The 26,788-nt window shown below is 33.9% G+C and overlaps 2 protein-coding genes across 3 annotated transcripts; one reads left to right on the top strand and one right to left on the bottom strand.

Annotated features, from left to right (window-relative positions):
* Positions 1-4,124: 4,124 nt before the first annotated feature.
* LOC137824704 (protein FORGETTER 1) lies at positions 4,125-24,067 on the top strand. Of its 2 annotated transcripts, none has more exons than XM_068630399.1 (32): positions 4,125-4,791; positions 6,416-6,481; positions 6,611-6,784; positions 6,866-6,996; positions 7,112-7,188; positions 7,723-7,904; positions 8,041-8,118; positions 12,679-12,811; positions 13,301-13,361; positions 13,454-13,535; positions 14,049-14,174; positions 14,280-14,423; positions 14,488-14,587; positions 14,660-14,791; positions 15,450-15,520; positions 15,597-15,769; positions 15,973-16,066; positions 16,238-16,335; positions 16,415-16,550; positions 16,683-16,789; positions 17,596-17,691; positions 17,779-17,866; positions 17,963-18,083; positions 18,206-18,317; positions 18,398-18,521; positions 18,613-18,690; positions 18,772-18,890; positions 21,574-21,627; positions 21,710-21,812; positions 22,245-22,373; positions 22,753-22,864; positions 23,631-24,067. In XM_068630399.1, the coding sequence occupies exons 1-32, from the start codon at positions 4,327-4,329 to the stop codon at positions 23,660-23,662; spliced, it is 3,798 nt and encodes a 1,265-aa protein (XP_068486500.1). In that variant the 5' UTR covers positions 4,125-4,326; the 3' UTR covers positions 23,663-24,067. The 2 variants fall into 2 exon arrangements, with proteins under 2 accessions (XP_068486500.1, XP_068486544.1); XM_068630443.1 differs by having other exon boundaries at positions 4,186-4,791; positions 6,611-6,779.
* LOC137824810 (metacaspase-5-like) lies at positions 24,042-26,493 on the bottom strand. Its single transcript, XM_068630509.1, has 2 exons — positions 26,065-26,493; positions 24,042-25,058 (listed from the first exon to the last, which is right to left on the bottom strand). Exons 1-2 carry the CDS (start codon positions 26,408-26,410, stop codon positions 24,151-24,153), a joined length of 1,254 nt encoding a protein of 417 aa, XP_068486610.1. The 5' UTR covers positions 26,411-26,493; the 3' UTR covers positions 24,042-24,150.
* Between the last annotated feature and the right edge of the window lie 295 nt (positions 26,494-26,788).

The raw sequence follows: 26,788 nt of genomic DNA on the forward strand, positions 1-26,788 counted from the left end.
TATATAATCTTCTCAAAGAAAAAATTTAATAATTTAAGTTATTTAAATCCAAATTTAATATCAATAATTATTATTAAAGTTAATTTTATCTTCATATTAATTATCCGTGTTAATTTTTTACTATTTTATACTAACATAATACTTTAAAAAATACTACTCATTATTATTACTCATAAATATATCCTATGAAAAATTTAATACTAATAAAAAAATTAAATTAAATACTAATGATCATTAAGTAAAATTATCAATGTTTTAAATATAATTATTAATTTTACATTAACATGATTTTAAAATAATTATAAATTATTATTATTAGTTATATTTTAATCACTCATAAATTTAAAATATTTGTATTATACTAAAAAATTATTTTTTACAAGTGTTATTCATTTTTTTTTAAATTATAAAAAATAATTAGGTATATTTTATAATATATTTATATATCTTATTGGGATGTTCTGCCTATAAAGCCAGTCTCAGCAATAATTCTATGAAAATATAATGGACTGTTGAAACTGAAAAATAGATAAGCTTGCATTTGAAAAGTGTGTCCCTATAAGCAAGATTTCTATGAAGGATTAGTAAAACATGTTTTATTTATGTAAATAAATATGAAAGGGGTCATGAGATACTTTCACAAAAGTTTGGTATATTCTAGAAAAAAAAATCATTTAAGCATAATAATTTATTTATTTATTTTTATTGTGTCTCTTTGCATGTATTTTTAATTTTGGTGCCATTTGGCAACATTTTATTTAGTGAAAAAAAAATAGTTATTTGATTTTGTAAGTTTGTGATGTAAAATGGGGTTACTGACTTTAATCATGTGCTCAGTATTTACTGAAATCTAATTGAGTGAGATGATTTTTTTTAAAATTTAAAGACTTAAATATATTTATATTCCTTCAAACTTAGTATTATATTTTTTTTTGTTTTCTAATTAAAAAATTATTTTTAGTCGATTTTGTCAAATGTTGTTTTTATGTTCATGGGATTAAACATGATTAGTGACATTTTTTTCATGTAATCGTTATTTGAATTCTTAGTTAACCTATATAAATTTTATAAAATAAACTTTTTTTTACTTCACTCTCACATTACAAAATCTCAATAAAAAGCATAATAACTTAAACAAGGTTATTAATAAAGTAGTATTGTGAATAATAAATGTGGAGGGAAATTCCTCTAACTTGTTTGGAATGATTATAATAGTGAGTGATTTAGATAAATGAGCAGCACAACTTGTTAGATACTAAATATCCTTTCTAGTTTTTAGAGTAAACCTAAATGAATAAAATATTATCCTTTTAAAGCATACATCTAGTCATATTCATTAATGTTATGTTCCTTCTTTCAGCCAAGTTATTATGCTGAGTTGTGTAAGGAGTTGGTACTTCATGTTCAATTCCTCTTGCACCACAAAATTCATTAAATTCTTTTGAATTAAACTCTTATCCACCATCAGTTATGAGTATTCTCAATTTTAGATTGTCTTTATACTCGGATGCACCATTTCACAAATAAAGAGAAAACTTTCTTCTTCTCTTTGAGTAAGAATAACCCTACTTTCCTAGTCAATTCATCAACAAAAGTTAAGAAATATTGATTACCTCCAAGGGATGGAACATCAAACGACCCACACATATATGAATGTACAACACCAAGAATATGTTTGGCCCTTTGAGGTGCATCAGACTTAAACATTTTTTTCTGGATTGCTTTCCTATCATATAACCTTCAAAAGTCTTATGTGGACACTATGTATTGATGGCAAGCCACAAACTATTTTTTCCAATTTATTTTGTTTCATTGGACAATGGGTTTTCATCCCGTGGAAAACCACAAAAGTTTTGATTTTTTACTCGTTGCTCCTGAATCATTCCACTTTTTGCATGAGCCAATATTTCTCGCAAATGTTTGCATTTTCATTCTTTGCTTTGAATTTGTGATCTAAGGTAAACTCATACGCATGTCTACTTTTAAAATTTAAAATATTTATGGCAACAATTAGTTAGTACACATAATTCAACGATTTTCAATTTCTCTTTAATAACATTCATAAGTTTTAAATCAGCCACACCCACCATTTCATTTTCATAATGAACATTGCTTTTCCATCAATTAGTAAGTAGCTACTTCTAAAGCTTCGAAATTGTTTTCGAATTTAGAAAAAGCTTTCAACTTGATGTCAAAGTTGTGTAATTTTGAAGAAATCCATCACATAAAAGGTGCTCCATATTTTTGGTAGCATTTAGTCTTCGAAATCAAAGGTCCAACTGCTTCCTACATGTATCTTTGGTCATGATGGTTTTATACTTATATGGATAACGTCAATTAGTTGGCGTTTCCAATGAATGCAGTATGAGTGTTTTAGACCCTTGCTAAATAATATAGTAAAGAGTATAACGAGAATGAAGCGTGAGATCTACAATAACTTTTGACTCTCTAACTCTCCTATGCCTATTTGGTTGCCTTTTAACTTTATATTCCAATGTATTTCTATAATTGCTCTCACACTTCAACAACTACAAATAACACTAAAACTTTAACATTTCATAAATGCAGTACCAATTTGACAATATACACCTTGTAAACTTATCTTCAATTTCTTGTGCATGAGAAATCACAAACATAATGAAATTTCATAGAATATTTTCTAGCTCTTAACACTCATAATCAAAATAATGCACATCTTATGAAAATTAAACAAATTTCACAACAACACATAGACAACATAATTGTAAATTCAACATTTTTTTTAAGAATTTCAACCAACTAAAACATTCAACAAAGAATACAAATAATATCATAAAATTAACTTCAAATAATTTGTTGAAGGTGAGACACTCTTAAACCCAATCAAATAAACAATTTAATATGAACAAAAATAAATTATTCACTACAGTTAGTTGTTGAAACCCATAATCTCTACACCTTACTTATTTATAGTCTAAATTAAGCTTCAACGCTCAATATCAAACTCTAAAATACAAGAAAGGTAAAGGATGAAGATGAATTACAATATTACTTTTTGGATTTTGTAGAAAATTTATAGAAAAAAAAGATTAAATAAGTTTTGCAAAAGAAATTAGTTTAGAATGATTATTGAATCAATCCCTAAGTTTTTATTAGCAATGAATCCAATTTGAAATAAAAATTACAAGAAAAAACATCATATCAATGTAGATAAAAAATAAGTTACAACAATTATTTTTTTAAAATTTCATACAATTAAGATTTAAAGAGGAAAATGAAGTATTTATGGAGTAGAAAACTCAAAACCAAGATAAATTATCTTAAATATTTGATGGAAGTTTTCTTCAATATAAGATATTAGAACGAAAGAGGTGAAAATCAAGTAAGAAAAGGTTAAGAAGAAGAGATTCTCTTCTATTTCTCAAGGGGAATAGTATTTTTTTTTTTAATTTCACTTAATTTTGTAAGAATGGGACTAGACCAAACCTTATCAAAACTCATAAAAATCAATTCATTCTCACATCTTTTTACCATGCATGTGTTGTGAGTTAATGAGAAGATTTAGCAAATATTATCTTCACAATTTTCCATTATTATGTAAAAAGAAAAGAATATAATAATAATAATAATAATAAAGTCACATCATAAATAATAATTTGGAAATTTTTTTGACTCAATATTTTTTTTTTTGGTTTGGTGGTGATACTAGTAGGGAAATGAACTTAGCCTAATTGCCTTGTGCTTTTATTTATTTGTTTAAAAAAGAAGAAAAAAAGTTAGTGCCAAAATTAATAATAAAGTTATTTACAGAATCTAAAAATAGAAACATAATTTATTATGATACCAAATGATTAAAATTAAAATTAAATTAATTATACTAAAATTAATAATAATAATTTGAAAACAAAATTTTAATTTTTGATTAAACGTTTTCTCACAGAACTATTAATTTTATGCACTAAAATATTTAAACCTCTACTTAAAAATAATTAGATTCAAATTTTGCAAGAAAAACTACTTAATCTAAATGTACAAGTAGATTAAAATTAAATCATGGAAATAAAAAAAACTAGAAAGCTTGATCACGTGAGTGTCACGTGGCGATTCGAAGCTGAAAAGAAGTGAGCCCAACTTCCCTAAAAGGCACAGTTCCCCATATCCATTTCCCAACAATAAGAAATTGTTTGTGGGCTTCTCTCACACGCCAACAACAACACCAACACAAACAACACCATCTCAAAATCAAACAAAGGAAGAGAGAAAGAGAGAAAAGAAAAACCTTCGCTCTCCCCGCCAAACGCAATTTCTCTCCAAAGGAAAAACCCTTTTCGCGCTCTCTCCTCTCAAATGACACAACCATCGGCGCCTCCGCCTCCTCCTCCGCCGCTCGCGCCACCGACACCGACAACTCCGCCGCCTCCTCAGCAGACCGAGAGCGTCCGCGTGCGCTGTGCCGGCTGCCGCATGATCCTCACAGTGGCGCCCGGCCTCACGGAGTTCGCCTGCCCTACCTGCCGAATGCCGCAGATGCTTCCGCCGGAGCTCATGCCTAGGGACCGTGCCGCCGCCGCAAATGCGCCTACACCGGCGCCTCCGACCTCCGCTCCGCCCTCGCAGCCTCCGCACGCGCCTGCGCACGGCATTGATCCCACTAAGATCCAGCTTCCCTGCGCTTCCTGTAAGGCCATCCTCAACGTGCCTCACGGCCTCGCGCGCTTCGCTTGCCCTCAGTGCAACGTTGACCTAGCCGTCGATGTCTCCAAGGTCAAGCAGTTCTTCCCCGCCGCTCCTCCGCTGGAAGAAGTTAACGAGGTTTGTCTCCTTTCTGGTGCTTCTCTTCTGCTTATCGACGATTTCGGTGATTGAGAAGTGGCGAACGGGAATTGTGCCATTTGTTTACTGTGTAGTGTGATAGGTTACGGTAGGGTTTCTGTGTAGTTTAGTTCGTCTTGGTTGATATTGGGATATACTGTACAGAGTGTGATTGGTGTGATTACGGTTGATACTGTACTGTTTCCAATGAGGATGAATACAAGGAAGTAGATATGAGTATGCTTGATGGTTGATAAATACTTTTGTTCGTCTTGATTGATGCCGAGGAGCATATTTGGAAAACTTTAGTCGGTCAACACACATTTCGTCAGGCTAAACATAAAAACAAGATTTTGTTTCTTCTGGTAAAAGTTGGTTTCCGTTGAGATAAACACCAAAAGACATGCAATATAAAGTGTGATTGTGATGGTGGTTGTTGTTATAATGTTAGTGTGTAGTGTGGTTACATTTGGATTTTTATGTGTGCTTCATTTTGCGTTGATTGATATTGGGGACATACAATATTAAATGTGATTGTGAAGGTGGTTGATGTTATAATGCTTGTGTGTATGTGTAATTTTAGGTTACATTTGGATTTCCGTGTACTTCAGTTTGCCTTGATTATTGGCCGCATACAATATAGAAAGTATGATTGTGAAGGCGATTGATATTCTATTATTTATAATGTTACTTTGTAGTGTGATTTCTATGTACATTTCAGTTTGTCTTGGTTGCTATTGGGGACATACAATATGAAGTAGGATTGTGATTGCAGTTGATATAACAATGTTGCTAATGAGGACGAAGAAATAAGGGAGTAGAATATGAATATGATTAATGGTTGTTAATGTGAAGATGTTAGTAAGAAACCCTGTGGATGATTAAGAGGAAGCCTTGCTTTGTTTTGCTTGATAATGGGATTCTATGTATACTTTAGTTCATCTTGATTGATATGGAGGATATTTGATAGGGTGTGAATGTGATGGTGGTTGATTTTATTATGCTGCTAATAAGGATGAACGAGGATTACGAAAGGGAGTGTGATTATATGTACTTTAGTTTGTCTTGATTGATATGGAGGATGTACAATAAGTTTTGTTTGTGGTTGAAAGCTTGACATGGCTAGTGTTGCTTATTGGACTTAACAAGTATTATCTAATGGTAGTAGAATGTGTTTGATAGTTAGTAAAGTGGTGTAGCATTTCTTGATTGATGTGGAGGACATACAGTGAGGAGTGATGGTAGTTGATATGATAATTTAGCTACAAGAAGATGAGCAGGCATTATGAAAAGGAAGAGGAATATGCTTTATTGTTGGTTGATGAGGTAAAGTTGTAGCAAGAATGAATTTGCATTTCAAAAAGGAAGTAGAATGCCATTGATAGTTGATAAGGTGAAGATGTTAGAATGTATTAAAAAACTGAAAGTAGAATATGCTTGATGGTTGAGGAAGTAAAGATGATAATAATAAGACTAGGATGAGTTATTCTATTTCTGGGGAGAGAACTCGGAATTACTGCTGCTGGAAATGGGTTTACATTTGTACAAAATATGTTATTTGTACATTTCATTATCCTTATATCAATATTTTTTATTTTTTTGATCATGCATTCAATTAAATCAGGTTGCTGTTGAAGTGGAACGGGACGAGGATGAAGGTGGCATGGTTGGAGAAACATTTACAGATTATGTGAGTCACTAATTGTCTCCTTTTGAAAGCATAGTTTGCCAGAACTTTGTTTTTGCAGATTATTATTTCAGTTGTTATTTCATGTTATGCTAGCACATTTTAGTGGTATTAAGATGCCTCCTTGTGCAGCGGCCACCAAAAGTATCTATTGGACCTCCACACCCAGATCCTGTTGTGGAGACATCTTCCTTGTCTGCAGTGCAGCCACCTGAGCCAATTTATGATCCAAAAATTAAAGATGATTTGGAGAGTTCAAAGACTTTGTCTTGCTTGCAAATTGAGACATTGGTCTATGCTTGTCAGGTTTCTTCTATGATATAATTGATAATATATGGTTATGTTTTGCTTTCCCTTTCCTGTGTATGATGTTCGTTTTTATGACAGAGACACCTTCAACATCTCCCAAATGGAGCTAGGGCAGGATTCTTTATTGGAGACGGAGCTGGTGTTGGTAAAGGTCGAACAATTGCAGGATTAATTTGGGAGAATTGGCATCATGGAAGGAGGAAAGCTTTGTAAGTCTGGGTCATGGCATCCACATGAAATTCTGGTTGTGTTTTTGAAAACTGAGATGCTCTGGAAGTTTTGTTGTTTTGATGCTTTTGTCACATTTCCAATGATCTTACACAGGTGGATTTCTGTTGGTTCAGACTTGAAGTTTGACGCTAGAAGAGACTTGGATGATGTGGGTGCAACATGCATTGAAGGTATTTTCATGGAAAATTTTACAGATAAGGTTGTATTTATTACTTCCCCTATTAAGTTAAATACATAACTATTGCAAAGTAATTCTCATTATGGATATTTTTATACATACCTCTAAACTTTTGTTTTCAATTTTGCGATTGAGGTGTGGGTATTTCTCGAGGTACTAGTTTTGCCCACACAGAATTGGGATTTTGGATGTGTAGTAGGTGGTTCATGGCCAGTGATTTTCAATAAGATTAACACTGTTAACATATAGTGATTCCTTTTTTTTTGGTCTTGTTACATAAATAGAATTTTGCTTATCCTCCTCTGTTTTCGGAATCACATTTGTTATTAACCTCCTCTTGTGTACACTCTTACCTCTAAATTTGCTTTTTTATCCAAAGAATGAAAGTTTTCTTTTGTAGTCCATTTTGGGTGTTTGTCTAACTGCGTTGAAGTCTTTAGTTTAAAAACTTATGGGTTATTGTTGTATCTATATCACAGGCTTGTTACAAATTTAAATATCTTCCTTTTCTCTTCTCTCTATCCAGTGCATGCTTTGAACAAACTGCCTTATTCTAAGCTTGATTCAAAGTCTGTTGGGATCAGGGAGGGAGTTGTTTTCTTGACGTACAATAGTCTCATAGCATCTTCTGAGAAAGGTCGTACTCGTCTCCAGCAGCTTGTACAGTGGTGTGGACCAGGGTTTGATGGTCTTGTAATTTTTGATGAGGTATGGAAATATCTCTGATGTCAACTGGTATCCAAGGGTTGTTTAATTTGATAGTTGTTAACTGTTATTTCAAGTGTTTCTTGCATTGAATTTTATTCCTCCATTTTGTTGCTAAGGCTTAAATGGTCCATTGTAGTGTCATAAAGCAAAAAATTTGGTCCCTGAAGCTGGTAGTCAGCCAACGCGAACTGGAGAGGCAGTGCTTGATATCCAGGTTTGTTCATTTCAATCTTTTCAAGTAGTGGCCAAAAGTTTCTATATTGTTTGTGTTGTTTTTAGTTGCGAATTTACTTTGAGTGAGTCTTCATTCATTGGGATGATATACTTTTTTTAAATATATTTTTGGTTTTTTTATTCCTTGTTCCTTGTTATTTTCATATGTAGTATTTTTGGGAATAATTTTAATACAGTGAATCTAAATGCAAAGTGTATAAGATAAGTGCTATCTAAGCAGAATGAAAGATAGCAATGGTCTGATTTAATATGCTTAGTAGATGTAACTTGTAGCATAAGTACATAGATAAAATGAAGATTCTAAAATTTATATGTTTTATTTTGAATAAAAAGAGTTGAAAGCTAGTGGTGGAAAAGAAACATATTCGTGTGAAATAAACTTACATGGACTTGGGTGAGGGACATTCTTAATTGGATTTGCATACCATTATGCAACAAATTATAATATGGATCACACTTGCTATAAATGGAAAACCCCATAGCCATGCATGTCAGTATGCTACAACTTGTAGTATCTATCATTCTTACTATAAATTGCAATTCCGATAGTCATTTAGGCTATAAAGACCAAAAACAATGTTTTGGATACATGATTCAGAAAACCTACTTGAGTTTCATTCCTCAACATAAAAGAAGTTTCCTAATAAATAATATGGTGTCATTCTTGTTCTCACCTAACTTATGGAAGTCACTCATGATTTAACCGATAATTCAATTTTTAATAAAGGCTTAGTGGTGTGAATTGATAGAAGTAAATAACCATTTTACATGATATGCTCAAATCCTTGTCCCGTTTCTCAAATGTGTTGGTAACAACTCAAAATCATTACATTAATGTTCTAAATCGAAATTGTCGTGTTTGTGCCTGAAGGCAATATGGATATGACGATTGGATCAGATGTTGATAGGTCCATATACAACCATTCGTTTTGAAGTCTCAAAGTTTTTGAAGCTTGTGTTCTACTATATTTGAAGCTTTTGTTGGAAAGACGTGGTGTAGTGCCATTGTTGCAAGAAGGGCAAAGATGGAAGGAGGCTATGAATTGATACAAAATATTACCCTAAGACCTACTATCCAAAACACAGTTTCATTGAGTCTTGTTTTTTCCCTTTCCAAGTGGCAAATGTGGCTATTTTATTTTATTTTAAATGGGGTGAGACAATAATTTGAAATCCGTCATATAGATGCTTTGGTTTTGGATTTTGGATAAATATGAAGGTTTAAGTGAATGGTTTTTTTCCTTGTCGGACTGTTGACACAATAGTATATAATGAAGTTTATGAATAATTGCACAATTCTAGTGAATTCTAATCCTAATTTAAGAACTTAGTCTACTCCTTGGTACCTTGTGTTGCATTGAGTCCCATGTTGTACCTGATATGTACCATATATGAAGCTTGAGAAATGTCCTTGTAATGATGCTGATCTTGATTTGTTGGAGATCCCACATTGACTAGAAATATGATCAAATTATATGCAAACCTCATTTTATAAGTTGATTTCATGAGGTTGAGTTAGGGTTAAAGTGCATTTCCTAAGAGGGCATCAAACGCCTATCATAGTGAAGTTTGTTGGTCTATCGTGTCACTCGCCATCAGACTGCTATTAGACCACCTACAAGTATCTAATTCCACGTTTTACTATTAGGCTACCTACAAATATTTAGTTCCACACTCAAATGTCTAGCCATCGGTGTGAGATTGTGTCGGAGATCTCACATTGACTAAAGTAATTGCCAAATTAGTGTGTAAGTGGGTAAAATCTTGATCACAGTAAATTAGACACTACAACTCTTAAATATGTCTTTATTGGTTATCCTTCTAACAAAAAGTGGTACAAATGTTATAATCCTAAATGCCACTTTTCATTAAAGAATCATATTCTTGTTAGCATTTTGCTTCGGTGGAGAAAACACTTGAGGCGGATAGACAACTGATAGACTCTCCTTCCTGTCCTTACCATATTTGTTGTTGCAAGATGCCCAAAATCTAACTGATGGAGCCACCAAAAATAAGATAGAACCAATTGATAGTAAGGAAGAAGTCATTCTTTGGCAAAAAATATCAATGAAGACAATCCACTATGACTCTGGATCAAGAAGAGTTCTCTAACATAGTGGTGGAGATCCTTGAATGTAATAGAGAGGAAGTGTTATTGAGAATTTACTCATTGTGTTGAGAAAGGGAAAAAGATTGTGTTAAATATCTTATTTTTCAATACATCTGCACTGACAATCTCTCTAATAGACATCAAAACTTTATTGTATGTACTATTGATACCACATAATTTCTACCCCAATCCAAGAAGCCTTAAAAGTTAAACGTTGGACTAAACCATTAGAGAGGGTTGATGCATTAGTAAGAAACCCAAAATGAAAGATTGTTGACAAACCAAGAGACATTAAGGTCATAGTGAGCTAATATATTTTTATCTTGAAAAATAATGCAAATGAGTCAATAGACAAACATAGAGCTAGTTTGCTTGTAAAGCAATACACTCAAACTCATGAAAAAGATTATGAGGAGACCTTTTCTCGTGTGACAAATATGAATATGTTGTTCTTGCTCTAATAACTCATTTTGGATGGGAGTTACATTAGCTGGATGAGAAGAATGCCTTTCTTCATGAAGCTTTAGAAGAAGAAGAGTACACGGAGATTCCTCCAGGATTTGAAATTCATAGTGGAAGGAATAAGGTTTGCCTCCTAAATAAGGCCATATACAGTTTTAACCAATCTCCAAGAGCGTTGGTGGGGAGATTTACAAAAGCAGTGGTTTCCTATGAGCAAAGCTAATGAGATTATACTTTATCTATTAGACACTCTGTTACAAGTAAACTTATACTATTGTCGGTCTATGTGGATGACATGATTATTACAGGAGATGATTACATTGAGAAATTGACTTCAAAGGAAATATTGATGGCCAAATTTGGAATGAAAGACCTAGAAAAGCTTAAGTATTTCCTTAATTAGAGGTTGCTTATTAAAAAGAGGATTTTCATCTTCCAAAGAAAATATGTACTTGATTTCCTTAAAGAAATAGGTAAGTTGGGATGCAGAATTTTAGGAAGTCTTATTGAAGCGAAGAGGGCAATCTTTTGGAAAAAAACCAATATTAGAGATTGGTAGCAAATCTTATTTATTTGTTTATTTATAACACTTGAGACTAGACCAATCATTGCTAATTCAATTAATGTGGTAAGTCAATTTATGCATGATCCGAGAAAGTCACACATGCAAGAAGTTGACGGTAAACCAAGGAAAAAGGCTACTCTTTAGGGAAGAAAACACTTTTACCGTGAAGATATATATTGATAGTAGTTAGTATCTTACGATTCATGATACGTATCGTACGAAACGATACGGTTTCACCCTCCCACGATACGAATCGTGTGAAGAATCTTTTTCGTCCCTGAATCTTAGTTGTATCATGTGATTCGTACAAAGAATCGCTGAATCCCGAAACGAAACGATTATGTATTGTGTGAATCAGTGTGAATTTTAAAAAATGAGTAAATAAAAAAAGATAGATATAATTTGTTTAATAACATATATGCACCATAGAGGTTGTTTTGGTGAAATTGGGTGGTATATATATACATATATATAATTTATATAATTTATTGTATCTTGCATGTATACATATCTTATATATTTAAGTATATATTAAATTTTTTAATGTTTATGAATCTTACGATTCACGATACGAAACGATTTACGATTCATAATATCAGCTCTCCGATACACTACTTGTATCTCGATTCTACTACCATGATGCAGGATTTGTTACTGACAAAAAATCTATCTTTGGGTACTTTTTGTTTCTGAGAGAAAGTCTGGTGATCTCTTGAAGCGGGTATCTTGTTCAAGTGCAAAGTAGTGCAAATGATTGTGGAAGCCTGCTTATTTTTGTGTAGCGTATGTAGCATGACTGTATAAACGTTCTTCTTGGGTCTTTGAATGATAAAATTGTATTTCTAGTGTTCTGCCCATGGTATTTTGAGTGAGGTTCCTTTGGTGGATTCATTACGGGATTCAAAAGCACTAGTCTTGAAACATCATACATTATCAGATAACTTGATACATGGTCTTTCACTGTTAAGTGTTGACTATTTAAGGCAATTGAAAATAGACAATCAGCGAATTATATTCTTACTCCATCAAAATCATTTTAGTAGTGATCTGTAAGGTGTGACACTTTTATAGTTGTTAAAATTGAAAATTTGGGTGCTATTTGTTCTCATAACAAAGGTTTAACTATCTTACCAGCTCAGACAATTCATTTCCGATAGTGCAACACAAGTACTAATTGGAAACAATTAGTTCTTATTTTATTAAGTATTGGTTTTTAATGTTTTGAAATAAGAATGATTTCTCTACAATTATCTTTTATTTTACTTATTTTTCCAAAATTGTCTATCCTACATTATCTGCATTAATGTATGTTAAAGTGAAATTAGTACTCTGCAATATTTATTTAGCATTGAAATAGTGGGAACAGGATGTGGTTTCTGAGTTATTGCTGTGTAATTTCACAGGACCGACTGCCTGAAGGTCGTGTTGTTTATTGCTCAGCAACTGGGGCATCTGAGCCTCGCAATCTGGGTTATATGGTTCGACTTGGTCTTTGGGGAGATGGGACGTCATTCTTAGATTTCCGTGAATTTCTAGGTAGTTTCTTATCTATTCTTTCCCTATTTAAAAAAAATACAATTTAACTATTAATTTTCATTTTTCTTTTCTTTTGAACATGCTTTTCTATTTCTTTCTCTCAAAATAATTTTTTTGATAAATCCACTCATGGACCTTTTCCCCCTTTCAAAATACTTGCTTGCTGCTGCACATTTTGGAGGTATATTGTATCTGTCTAGTTGATGATATCTTTATTCTGATATACATTCTTCTCTTTGTTTGATGACCATTTTTTGTACCTATATTTTTATTTTACAATAGTTTATGAATAATATTTTATGATTGGTAAGCATGCATTTATGATAGATAACTAATATTTTATGATTGTTTGATTTCATCTTTCTGTAACTAGATATTATAGGATGTTTAAAGAATTTGTTATGTCTTTGCTTTCTACTTGTGTTTCTTGTCCTTGATGGCCTCATCTCCTAAGTCTGTGAAGTTAACAATTCGAAGTTAAACATCCAGGTGCTCTGGACAGAGGGGGTGTTGGAGCTCTTGAATTAGTTGCCATGGACATGAAAGCAAGGTTATAATATTTTCATGTACACACCAACCTACCTTACCGAACATGTATTCTTATGAAAGATAAATTGTTTTGCTTCATTTATCTTGTTTTAGGGGTATGTATTTATGCCGGACGCTTAGCTATGAAGGTGCAGAGTTTGAAGTTATTGAAGCACCATTAGAAGAGAAAATGATGGTAAACGGAATTTATTTGTTATTATTTATGGAACCTATAATTTCTTTAGTGAAGAAACAGTGGAAATTATCTGGTAAAAAAAGGGAAAAGAAAGGAAATTCCATCAATGAGTTTCAGAAGGCTGGTTGATAGTTATTTTACATTGTATAAAATAATTAGCCATTTCTTTTTCTGATAATTGGTCTGTGTTTCATTGGTTTCTGCTTGTCAAAGTCAAACATATTTGTTTGTATCAATAAATACCGACATTATGCAGTCACATGCATGTATGTTTTCAGATATGATTTTTGTTTGAGCATGTCTAATCAGGAATGTGCTTTCTCTTTCTCTTTGGTGAACTGCAATTTCTTTTTCTTTTCTTAAGTATGATATGAGAAAGGGATTGAAGTATTAAGAAACTGGAGATGTCTCCTGGCTGCAGATTGTTCAACTTTCTTTTGATATAATTATAACATGCATGGTCAACTGAATTCAATATTTGTCTTATGATCTTATTTCTCATAATAAACATAGGAAATATATAAAAAGGCAGCAGAATTTTGGGCTGAATTACGAGTAGAATTGCTGTCAGCCAGTGCCTTCCTAAATGATAAACCTAATTCTAGTCAACTGTGGCGCTTATACTGGGCAAGCCATCAGGTATTGAAGTTTATGTGGTAGATTCAATCTGTATTTGGATTCTTGTGTCTGTGCACTAATATTCATTGATGTTTTTGTCTGTTCATATTCCTTGTAATGCTGTAGCGTTTCTTTAGACACCTATGTATGTCTGCTAAAGTCCCTGCTGCTCTGAGACTAGCGAAGCAAGCATTAGTTCAAGACAAATGTGTAGTCATTGGTCTTCAGAGTACTGGAGAAGCAAGGACAGAGGAAGCTGTGACAAAATATGTGCGTATTTGAATTCTCTGTTCATTGCAGTTCATTTTCTTATATGCTTTATTATTTTGAATAGGGTTCTGAACTTGATGACTTTGTTTCTGGACCTCGAGAATTGCTGCTTAAATTTGTGGAAGAAAATTACCCTTTACCAGAAAAACCTGAACTTCTCCCAGGTTTGAGATTTGTTTTTCTAAATGATTCTCATTTATTTATTCATTGTGCATTTAATCGTTCTTCTTTAATAGGAGAAGATGGGGTGAAAGAACTCCAAAGGAAGAGGCACTCTGCAACTCCTGGTGTTTCAGTAAAAGGCAGGGTCAGAAAAGTGGCCAAGTGGCAACCTCCTAGTGATGCTGAAAGTGATGAAGAATCTGAAAGTAAGTCTCTTAGAAATAAATTTTGGATGAATCCTATGCACTTGTCCTTGTTTCTCTTGTGCCTCTGTAAGTGAAAATAAGGTGTCACTTTTGATATTATTATCATCATTATTATTGAAAGCAGAAAATACATTCTTAAACCATACGGTTCTTGGAATTTGAAATTTGCTCAACCAATGCAAAATAAACTTGTAGGATATATTTGAGAAACTGAATAATTGCAAGAATAGTTTTAATCGTACACCAGTCCCTATTTTCCAATTACTCCTTAAAACTTTGATTGCATTAAACATTAGTTCTGTGACAAATTGTTAGCAGATAGTACTTGAATGTTTGCATGATAGATGATGATAGGAGTTGTTTCTGCTGAGAAGTGCACTGACCACTGTATCATGCATAACCATATTTAATTTTTGTTTTTCTCTTATTCCATATTGAATTAGTGCCATTGACATGTGATTATTTTATTTGTTTGTTATGTTTTTATCCATTTGACCCACTTCATTGGCAATGGAATATTAAAAGCAACATTGCGATTAATATAACCTTCTTATTCTCATGAGTCATGATATCCGATTTTAAAAATAAAATGTTAGAAATTTGAAATTTGCTGGGTTGCTTGTTTGCATTTTACAAAGAGTCCTCTGGTTTGGTGCAGCTGACTCTGGTGTTGAATCTACTGATTCTGATGATGAGTTTCAAATATGTGAAATTTGTACTACTGAGGAGGTGATTTTCTTTGCTTTTTAAGCCGTTTAAATTGTTTCAATAATGGAGATTCAGTAATCACTTGATTTCCCTTCAGGAAAAGAAAAAAATGCTACAGTGTTCTTGCTGCGGTAAATTAGTCCATTCCACATGCTTGATGCCACCAATTGGGGATGTAGTTCCTGAAGAGTGGTCATGCCATTTGTGTAAGGAAAAAACAGATGAATATCTTCTAGCAAGACAGGCCTACATAGCTGAACTTCAAAAGAGGTATAGAATTTAAACATTACTATTGAATTCTTGGGGTCATGTTTGCATGGTGAAAATTCTCATTTCATGTCGAATAACCGATGAGTAAAGAAACTGATTGTATGAGATGCATTATCTTCTGTTAACCAAAATTAGGAGGTAGAAAAAATTAATATAAAAATAGGAAATTGTTAATTGATGAACATGTTCTTACATTATTTCAGGTATGATGCAGCCTTGGAACGCAAGACAAAAATATCAGAGATAATTCGGTCTTTGGATCTTCCAAATAATCCTTTGGATGATATTGTTGACCAGGTAGTGATCATATGCTTGATTTACATTTTTGCTTTGAAGGACACTTTTCAATGTGAACAGAACATAACTGTTTAAATACATTGTTTAAAGTTAATTTTAAAGTGATAACATATAGATGGAAGGGAGCAGCTAACTCTTTCCTGGCTACAATTATTACAATTTAATATGCAGCTAGGAGGCCCTGACAAAGTTGCAGAAATGACAGGAAGGAGAGGCATGCTTGTGAGAGCTGCTACGGGCAAGGGTGTAACTTATCAGGCTCGTAACACGTAAGTTGTTGTTTGCCTCCCTAATTATTACCAACACTGCATTATATCCTATTACTAATTTCTGTGTATACCTCTTTAGAAAAGATGTCACCATGGAAATGGTTAACATGCATGAAAAGCAGCTCTTTATGGATGGTAAAAAGTCAGTTGCTATTATCTCTGAGGCAGGATCTGCTGGTGTTTCATTGCAGGCAGATAGACGAGCTGCTAACCAGGTGGGAAAAACTTATTTGATAGAAACCATTATGCTTGGAAATTTCTAGTATACTGAACTTTGAATATGTATTCTAAGCATAATTTGTTGTCATTTGTTTCTCTTTCTGTACTCTCTAATCTTTGCCCAACAGAAAAGAAGGGTTCATTTAACCCTGGAACTTCCATGGAGTGCTGACCGGGCAATTCAACAGTTTGGAAGAACGCATCGATCAAATCAAGCTTCCGCACCAGAATACAGGTCATTGAGCACCATTGATTAACATCTTTTGCATTCTATTTGTTTGGTTGCGTATTGGTTCAAGAAGGAAATCTTATTGGAACTCTTCAATTCATCCCTTGGAACCATATCGCATCCCAGATATGATGAAATAGGATGAATTGAGGTGGTATTTTGTAAATACATAGTTATCTTGAGTAAACTCACTATTTCTTTATTTTCCAACTGTATAGAAAAGATGTTTCTTTTGTTCTTTCTTCAACAATTTATGATCTCCACTAGCTAAACTCATTAATTGTTTCCACTCTATGGCTTCAAACAGGCTAGATATTTAACATAGAACTGAGGCTTAAGGAAAATGATTATGTTTGAGGCTCTTTTTGGAGATGAGAAAGAAAGATGAGGAAAAATCAGTTAGGAAGAGGATAAATATTATTAAAACTGATGCTATAACCTATATTTTGGAAGGAGCTGGCTTCCATATTTTTGTATTGCAGGATTGTGTAAACTATCATGTGCAATTTACTTCTCTTAACATCAGTGTAATTGCCTAGCCAAACTCCATTATTGTGTCAATGTCTTTACTCAAATGGAAGTTTTTCATAGATGCAAACTTGCTGCCTTTCTTCTAAGCAAAAAATTGTATTGTTGGTGTGAATTGGTTCACTATTATCATGTCACCTGATAACATTTAAAAAGTTAGGATTGAGACACTTTAACCTGATCAGATCTTAAAATAGTTTCAGTCGTGAGCTTTGTTGATGCTTTATCTAGATGTCACACCACACCAGTTGAACCTAATCTCTATTACCATAAATATTGTACAGGATACTCTTTACAAATCTTGGTGGAGAACGAAGATTTGCATCAATTGTTGCCAAGAGATTAGAATCTCTTGGTGCTTTGACTCAGGGTGACCGCAGGCATGTTGAATTTATCAGTTTTCTTTTTAAAATGAGCTGACATTGATGAACATTTTGGCTGTTATTCCTGACATTTTTTGTTTGCAGGGCTGGACCTTCATTGAGTGCTTATAATTATGACAGTGCCTATGGAAAAAGGGCTCTAATGATTATGTACAAAGGAATAATGGAGCAGGTTTCATAATATTTATTGAAATTAAGAAATATGGATATTGAAATGTGTAAAAGAAAAAGATTGGTCAAATACATCTACTGACAATTTTTTTTTCAGGATTCTCTGCCTGTGGTACCTCCGGGATGTTCATCTGACAAACCAGATACAATTCATGATTTTATTGTGCAAGCCAAAGCTGCTCTGGTATCTGTTGGAATAGTAAGGGACACGGTCCTTGGTAATTCATTCATTACTCTATTCTAAAAGTTAGTTTGCTTGGTTTGGTAATAATTAAATTTGTTTGTCTATAAGTGTTTGGTAATATTACCATAATTAAATACGTGCTTCCTATATTTGTAGGTAATGGTAAAGATCTTGGAAGATTATCTGGTCGCATTATTGATTCAGATATGCATGAAGTTGGGCGGTTCCTCAACAGGATTTTGGGACTACCTCCTGATATTCAGAATGGGTCTGTTTTTTGCGAATTAAATTGCTTGATGGTTGTAAGTTTTGGTATTAGATTCAATATAATAAATACTACTGTAACAGGCTATTTGAATTATTTGTGAGTATCCTGGATCTTCTTGTTCGGAATGCTCGCATTGAAGGTAACCTTGACGCAGGCATTGTTGACTTGAAAGCTAATGTAATTGAATTACAAGGAACTCCAAAGGTTAGTTTCTGCTGGACCTCTTTTGACAATTATTTATACTAGTTTTATTATAAAGCTAATATTGATGGGAAATTTTTTCACTTCCATGCAGACTGTTCATGTTGATCAATTGACTGGGGCCTCAACAGTTCTGTTTACATTCGTCTTGGATCGTGGGATCACATGGGAGGTACTTGTTTTTTTCTACTTGACCTGAATGATGGTGTGTTTTACGCTGATGCTGACTTGTAATTTAATATTGACATGTCAGTTGGCAAGTATGATGCTGAATGAAAAGCAGAAGGATGGACTTGGTTCAGCCAATGATGGCTTCTATGAGTCCAAGAGGGAGTGGTTGGGGAAACGTCATTTCATTTTAGCATTTGAAAGGTATATTTCATATTCCTGTTTCCTTAATCTAAGATTCTAATTTTATTTTTTATTTAATGTTCCAATACTGAAGTAGATGCAAATCTTGATGTTCCAATATTTGTTAAGGTTGCACAATATAATTTCTGGGCTTGTTTTATGTTCACATGGATGGAAACCCAAAGAGGAAGAAACTGCAGGCCTCATCTTTTTCCCTTTTGTTTGTTTCTTTCATTTTTTTCCCATTTTTGAATTAGGAGCTTCCTTAATCAACATGATATCCAAGATGATTTTTTCTTGCCCTTTGACATGAGTTGACGTGTATAGTGGCAGTAGGTTCTCCAACAATGAGTTGTTTGTTGTGTTATGAGTTGACTGGTCACCTTACTTTGATGATTGGAGACTTTGCTTTAGTGTTTGATAGCAATATTGTCAAAATTTAGATACTTTTACCTTTACACTGTTAGGACACAAAATAAGGATAGGATTTGGAAGGTATATTATAGGATAAATAAAAAATAAAGGGCGGTTAGTAGCGGTTAGTGGTGGTTAGTAGTAGTTAATGGTTGCGGTTAGTGGTCTTTAAATAAAGACCAACTGGTTTAGTGAAGGGTATGTTTTGTTGTCTATTCAGTTTGATAGACAGGGAAATCCTGTGTAAAAGGAATAATGTTTTCCTTTGTGGGCATTCGGAATGTAAAGTACAGAATTATTAATACAGAAGATTATTCAGTAGATTTTGGTGTTCTTGACTTATTGTTGGGTGTGATTTTCTTGGTTCCTAACATACACACACATACATGGGGGGAGAGAGGACGAGATAAGAAGAATAACCTTCAAATAACAATTTTTAATGGTCTTAATTTAAATGAATAAAAATTATGTAACTTAGGCATCAAACCTATGCTCAAGCCTCAAAGCTAACTTTATCCTAAATATAAAATATAATATTTTTTTTGGATCACATAAAGCTGTCACCCAGCATAAAAGGAAGAGGCGTGAGAAAATCTAAATGTCAAGATGGTATAAGAATATATCCAATATCCATTTCAAAGATCACCTACCATATTTATCCGCACATCAAGACCAGTTGTACTAGGTGTGAGGGGATGTATTGGAAAATACCCAAGTCTCATGTTGGTTAGAAACACAGTTTGGAAAGAGTGTATAAGTGGGGGATGATCCTCGCCTTACAAGCTATTTTGTAGGGTTGAGTTGGGTCCAAAATCTAAATGTTATGTGCGTATGTGGCAAAAGATTGGCAGTTGCACATTAACAACATTGTACCCAATCACACTCAAATCCATCCATCCATCCTGCAACAAAGATTGATGACGAATGTAGGTGTAGAAATAGAGAACAACTCCTTATCTCTAATTGAGAGCAATGAAAAATAGAGGCTTGTGTCTTGCATGAGAGATTGACCAAACAGGACAACATTGGAATGAAAAATGAGGTTAGGTTTGCTAAAAAAACACTTGGGTTGTTGGATCCTCTTGTCTAATGAAGATCTTTGATTCCACCACCATTTTGTAGTCTCCCTCGAAAATCACAGCATGGTTCTATGTGCTAACAGTCTTCTGAAGAAATGAGATCAAAATCCACATGAAAACTGTGTTGGAAAGTCCCACATTGCTTACCCCAATTTTTGGAATGTGGCTTATAGAATTGTTGGGCAACATCAATTCGTGTCAATTGATTTTAAAGATGAAATCTGACAAGGCATCAGAGCCTATAGCTTGTTTTAGTAATTGCCTATTCCTGCATCACTACTTGCTTTAATTCTTGGAGTGCAACTCATATATCTATTGGGTAACTTCACTGAATTCACATTGGGTTTAAGATGAAATTTGACGTGGAATCAAAACCTGTAACTCATCTTGGTAATTGTCTATTCTAGTAGGCTTGCCTTGTATGGTAGATATACGAGGGTATGTTAGGAAGTCCCACATCACCTACCTTAATTCTTGGAAAGCAACTATTGGACAAACTTTTACGATGAAATCTGGCAAGTTGTAGAATCAGATGATCCCATGAATTAATTTCTGGTTTTGACAGTGGTGAGACATTATCAGTGTGACTAAATGGAAAAGGTTGGATTGGAGTTATTCATGACCACAACAAAACCTTGATGTTTTCAATGTTTGAGAGAAACATTCTCAACCCTCAGTGATTTATACCAAAGGATTACAAGATTAGATGCCTCACATTTTGGTATTTCCCAAATATTGGTATCGCCTTCAATACTGTTTTTACAATGAATGTTAGCGTTTAATGGATATAAATATCATGTCAGGGAAAACTGGTTTCAACCTGCTTGTTTAAGTGAAGCCTTGCTTTCTCAAATTTAAGTGAAAAACACTTTTACACCGAATGTCTCGTAGATAGTCAATGCAGAGAACTGTTCAAATCACCTATTGAGTTTATTATGGAATCTATAGCTGAAAGATAAACTCTGGAGAAAAGTCAAATCATTCATGGTAATACGAAAATAGTTGATCTCTGATAAAGTTGTCTTTTACTATTTATTTGTGTAGCTTGGTTGTGGCTTAAAATCTTTTTTCATTTAAAAAGAAAACAAGAGAGTAGGAAATTAGTAATAGAAGATATACATTCATAAAGCAAGGCATCAAGTATTAATGTTTTTGTGGTCATTGTTCTTAATTATCTGATTTTGTCAGTATTTCCTTTCATTTTGTTACAGTTCTGCTTCGGGTACGTATAAAATAGTTCGACCCCCTGTTGGAGAATCAAACAGGTATGTATTTCCCAGTAATCAAGCCTTGTTGATCTGTTCAGTTTAATTGTATTTTTAACCCCCATTTCTCTTAAATATATAGGGAGATGCCTCTGTCTGAATTAAAAAGTAAATATAGAAAAATTTCGACTTTAGAGAAGGCTCAGTCTGGTTGGGAAGAGGAATATGAAGTTTCATCCAAACAGGTATAATTCTAAGTTACTTTTCCCTATTTGTAAATTTGCAAGAAAGTCGATGTGATTGAAATCTTGAGGCTTGACAAAAATTAGTCGAGGACAGCTTGTGACTGTTTAAGCATATGCCAGTTTTATTTGAGACAAAATTAAACAATAGTTTATTTATTTGTTACAGACAATGATGGTAAAAATTTATAAGATATCATTCCCTTTTAACTGTCTATTTCTTTATTAGCAAGGGGACAAAGTAAACATTCATGAACAAATGCTCCAAGAACTTTTCTCTTTGTACTGCCCTCTTTAGATCAACTTGTCATGTATTCTGAACTGGTGTTGCACTCGATTGGTTAAATTTATAAAACATATAGATGGATGGAAGCGAAAAAAAAAAAAATATATATACTCTTGTTGACTCACGCAACTTCTTACCTTTACTGGCAGTGCATGCATGGTCCCAATTGTAAGATTGGCAACTTTTGTACAGTTGGTAGAAGACTACAGGAAGTAAATGTCTTGGGTGGTCTCATCCTTCCTGTGTGGGGAGCCGTAGAAAAGGCCCTTTCAAAACAGGTACTTCTGCAGCATAAAAGTTGCCAGGAACTAAAACATTTTATTGAAAAAGGCTTATTAATTAAACTGGTCATTGGAGCTGAATTTTGAAATGATGAGGTTTGCAGTGTGAAATATCTAGCAGACTGTGTTGGATTATGATGTCAGTTGATATGATTTATTATAGTATTATTCGCACAAATCCTGTCTTGAGTGTACATTAACCTTTTGAGGTTCATAAGAATTTATTTCTTCCATTAATGTTTTCTTGGGGTTGGATCATTTATTCAAAACTTGTGACTGATTATAAGATATATTTTGATTGATAGTACTTTCAGAAATTCCTTAAAATATATTTGTCTCTGAAGAAAACTAAACGTGCAAAACAAAATCTGTACAGGCCCGGCTAAGCCATAGGAGGTTACGCGTTGTACGCATTGAAACTACTGTGGACACCCAACGTATTGTTGGGCTTCTTGTTCCTAATGCAGCAGTGGAAACTGTGCTTCAAGGTTCTCTCTCTAAAACACATTCATATTTCTGAATATGCACTCATTATTTCCCTACATAGAACATAGAAATGGATATAATTGTCTGGAAGTGATTTTCTTGACTTAGGTACAATATTGAACAAGTTTAAGATTAAAGTTTTTCATGATTTTATTTTTTGCCCGGACTCATTTATATAGTTTGAAAAAGTTAACCTCCTTTATATGCACATAGCATGGTATTGTGCAAACGGAATATTGTGCAACCTAGGGCATTTACCTTGGTTTTGGATTTACTTGCTAATAGTATGCAAGTATTAGTATCCCAACGTGTGCTTCATGTAGATGGTATAGTTTTGTGGAGAGAATCTTTGGAATTAACTATTTTTCAATTATGTATGATCAAGCACAATGAATAAGTTAACCAAAGATGTGTTGACAATGGATTGGTGAAATGAGAGATAATTCTCTATGGCAAGGCATACTATTTAGGTATTTACGATTTAACGTGAAAAGTCATACATAGGGACCTAAACCATAGGATCTAAGTTTAGATTTAATGGACTGATATAGATGTTATTTGTGATGGAAAGCTGCTGCTTAAAAGGAAAATTTCAACATATAGTATTTGGTTAGCAAGCTCTACGGTACTGATTGTTGAAAAGTATAAATAAAGTGTAGCGAAGATTGAATAATAGATGAATTTTCTCTCTGTTTTGATCTATTTAATTTTTTTTTGTCGATTTTGATGTAGCAACTAACCTAATTGTTTTTTGAACATAATTTACAGGTTTAGCATGGGTTCAAGAAATTGATGATTGACATGTGACAATAGGATTTGCTCAACTCTTTTTTAACGAAGTTTGAATTTAGGTACCTCTTTTGGCAGTTGCTTGTGCTACCACTGACATTCGGTGTCTTCGAATGTCGACAAGCAATTTTTTTTTCCGAAACGGCTCTACATTGACGCAGAATTTTTTGAGGGGAAGGACTCCATCTCTTCGCCCCGCAACACAATTGTGCAGTCTCATTTTTAGTATTATTTTGTCACCCATTTTGGGATGTAATTCGATTTTGTATATTTGTGTAAAGATGATTCACTGAAAAAGTGAAAGAGTAGATAGCTAGGTTGTATCACATATAGTCCAGTCAATCTGAACTAGTTTGTATCAGATATCACGAATGATTACTGAAATCACAGTTGAAGTAAATATTCCTTTTCAGCAACATTGATTGTCCCAAACATAGTAATACAAAAGCATGCCATACCAAACAAATTATTCTCTTTTTCTGCACTAGAGGACAACTTATCAGCACACAAAAGAACCTTCAACATGGTGATCACTGCAATAGAGTCCTGGTCGTTGGCTGAAACCTCCTCTCTTCAGCTTATCCCTTGCCTTCAATACAAGTTCTTGATTTGTGACTGCACCACGACTCTCCTTAATTATAGCCTGTATTGCATTGCTGAAAGCTCCATAAGCATTGGCAGCATTACCAGAAGGGCTTGCATCTGCAGAGGTCTGATCAGTCTGACAACCGCTCAACAGAATTGCTCCGTCTGGAAAACGAGGCTTTGTTGATCCAGCATATGCTTCGTATTTACTGTCTACCTTTGTTTCCATGGCAGGTTTTGCATATCCATTATCGTTTGCATCCAGCTTTTGCTTGAGAAACTCTTGGGCGAGACTGCCCACCAACCCCAAGATTCCACCGTGCTTGTCACTTCCACCATCCCCGTGTTGGAGTTTGTTCAAGATAACCTTCATGAACTTCTTTACTTTAGGGCTAGCATCTTCCCCAAAAATATCATAAAGTGAAAGTCTGAATTTGCCAACATCGATATCATTTTTTCCAGTTTTCTGCTTGAGTATCTCTATGACAGTAGAAAGTGGCAATGACCTATTCTTTACATGGCCATACTGCTCATGTGGAAGTTCAATGTCCCTATCATCAGCTTCGTCGTCATGCTTGTGTCTATGATGGCGCAATGATGAAGGAATATGAATTCCGCGAGACTCAATGGCATCCTCCACAGTACGACGTAGAAAACTGGACAAACCAAAGCCAGAACCAGAATGCTGCCCTTCTCCCTTTGTACTATTTCCTATCTGCTCCTTAGCTCCGTCAATTAGGCCACCACTATGGCAAGAATCTGATACTATTGTGAGCTTACAACCACTAGGGACCCCGTCAACAAATTCCCTGAAATCATCATCTGTTAAATGCACACAAATAGTTTATTACTTCCCCCAAAACCTGTTCCAATTCACACAAATAGTTTATTACTTCCCCAAAACCTGTTCCAATTCACACAATATTGTTACCCAAAAAACAGACTTTTGATAATGAATTTGGTACGGGAGCAAAAGTCAGAAGTCTGCCAATAAAATGCATCAAGTTATTCATTTTTAAAGGAAGCCAACCAACACAGTTCAAATTTTGGACTCTTTCTGGAAAACTCCAAGCCCGTTACAAAGTAATAATATCATCATCATTCTGCACTATTTCCTACAATATTGTTCCCTAAATGTTAAGTGTTTTTCACGCGTATTCCTTCCGGATCTCTTCATGTCATATAAAAACTGAGACATCAAAAATAAAATTTTAATGGATCATTTAATTAAACAAAAAATGTCTAAGTTGCAAAGCATGCTTAAGATCAATTAACAGTTCTTTTTTCATTACTAAGTATCTCTTTATGAATACGGAAACTAATCTCTTTTAGGGATCTATAGGTGGAATTTTCTGCATTTTCAAGAACTAAAATTTAAATACCGATACTTCGTTAAAATTTAGCCCCAACATTTTAACAAAAACTTTTATTTTACCTGTAGCTCCTGTTGACCCAAGAGGAAAAGAAAATTAAGGATAATTTTGGTAAATAAAAATGGTGAAAATGAAAACGAAACAAAAATATGAAAATCTGTGAAAAATAACATAAAAATTAAAAAAACTTAATTAGAAACAAATGAAAAATAACAAGGTGAATAAAAATAATAAATTAAAAAATAATAGCAAAAAACAATCTTGTTTTCACTCATTTTCTATTTAACCAAACCGTTTATTTTATCATTTCTTCTTGTCTCCCAAACGTCAAGTTAGAGAGATCGATCAACATAAGAAACTAAGAAAATGAGAAATTATCTTCAGCAGAGTTAACTATAAATAACTTCCAAAATTGACTAGATTATAAACATGCAAAAGTGGAGATGGTAACGAACCAGTGATGAGGTTCATATCAGAAGGAACAATGCATTCATCATATCCAGTGTCATCATCCTCTCCCGTTTCCGCAGGAAGGCGCGTGCCGTGTCCGCTGTAGTGCACGAACAGCACGTCTCCGGCCTCCGCCGATCGAATCAGTGAGGTCAACGCCGACCGGATGTTCTTCCCCGTGGGCTCCTTGTACGATTTGTCCGTGTCGATCATAACGGTGATGTCGTCTTTGGAGAAGCCGTAACGGTCGACGAGGCACCGGTGCATTCGCCACACGTCGTTGATGCAACCTTTGAGCTCCGCCTTGGTACCCGGGTAGTTGATTCCGATCAACACTGCCTTTTTGGCCATTGCAATAGAGAGCAGGTGTGTGAATCTCTCTCTCTTTCTCTTACTTTGTTTTACCTCAGAACTGACGAAAGAAAGAGTGTTTGTTCTTTTATAACAAAAACAACTTTTCATTAATTTCTTTTTTCTTCTAAGCCTTTAGTCAATAAATAATAAATATTCTCAATTAATATTTATTTTGCTTTCGTTAATGGAAATTGGAAAAATTGATTAGCCAAATTAATAAGATTATTATCAGAGCTCATTACGTGGGTTTAGTTTAAGTCTGCACGCGTTAATATATACTGTAAAAGTATCTGGTCTGTATAGTGCACGTTTTAAATGAACTTTAATGACTATAATCAATGTCTAATTTCTAAAATATCAAAGTTAAATGATTCA

The sequence above is a fragment of the Phaseolus vulgaris genome, chromosome 11, assembly GCF_000499845.2.
Source record: "Phaseolus vulgaris cultivar G19833 chromosome 11, P. vulgaris v2.0, whole genome shotgun sequence".
Classification (NCBI taxonomy): Eukaryota; Viridiplantae; Streptophyta; class Magnoliopsida; order Fabales; family Fabaceae; genus Phaseolus; species Phaseolus vulgaris.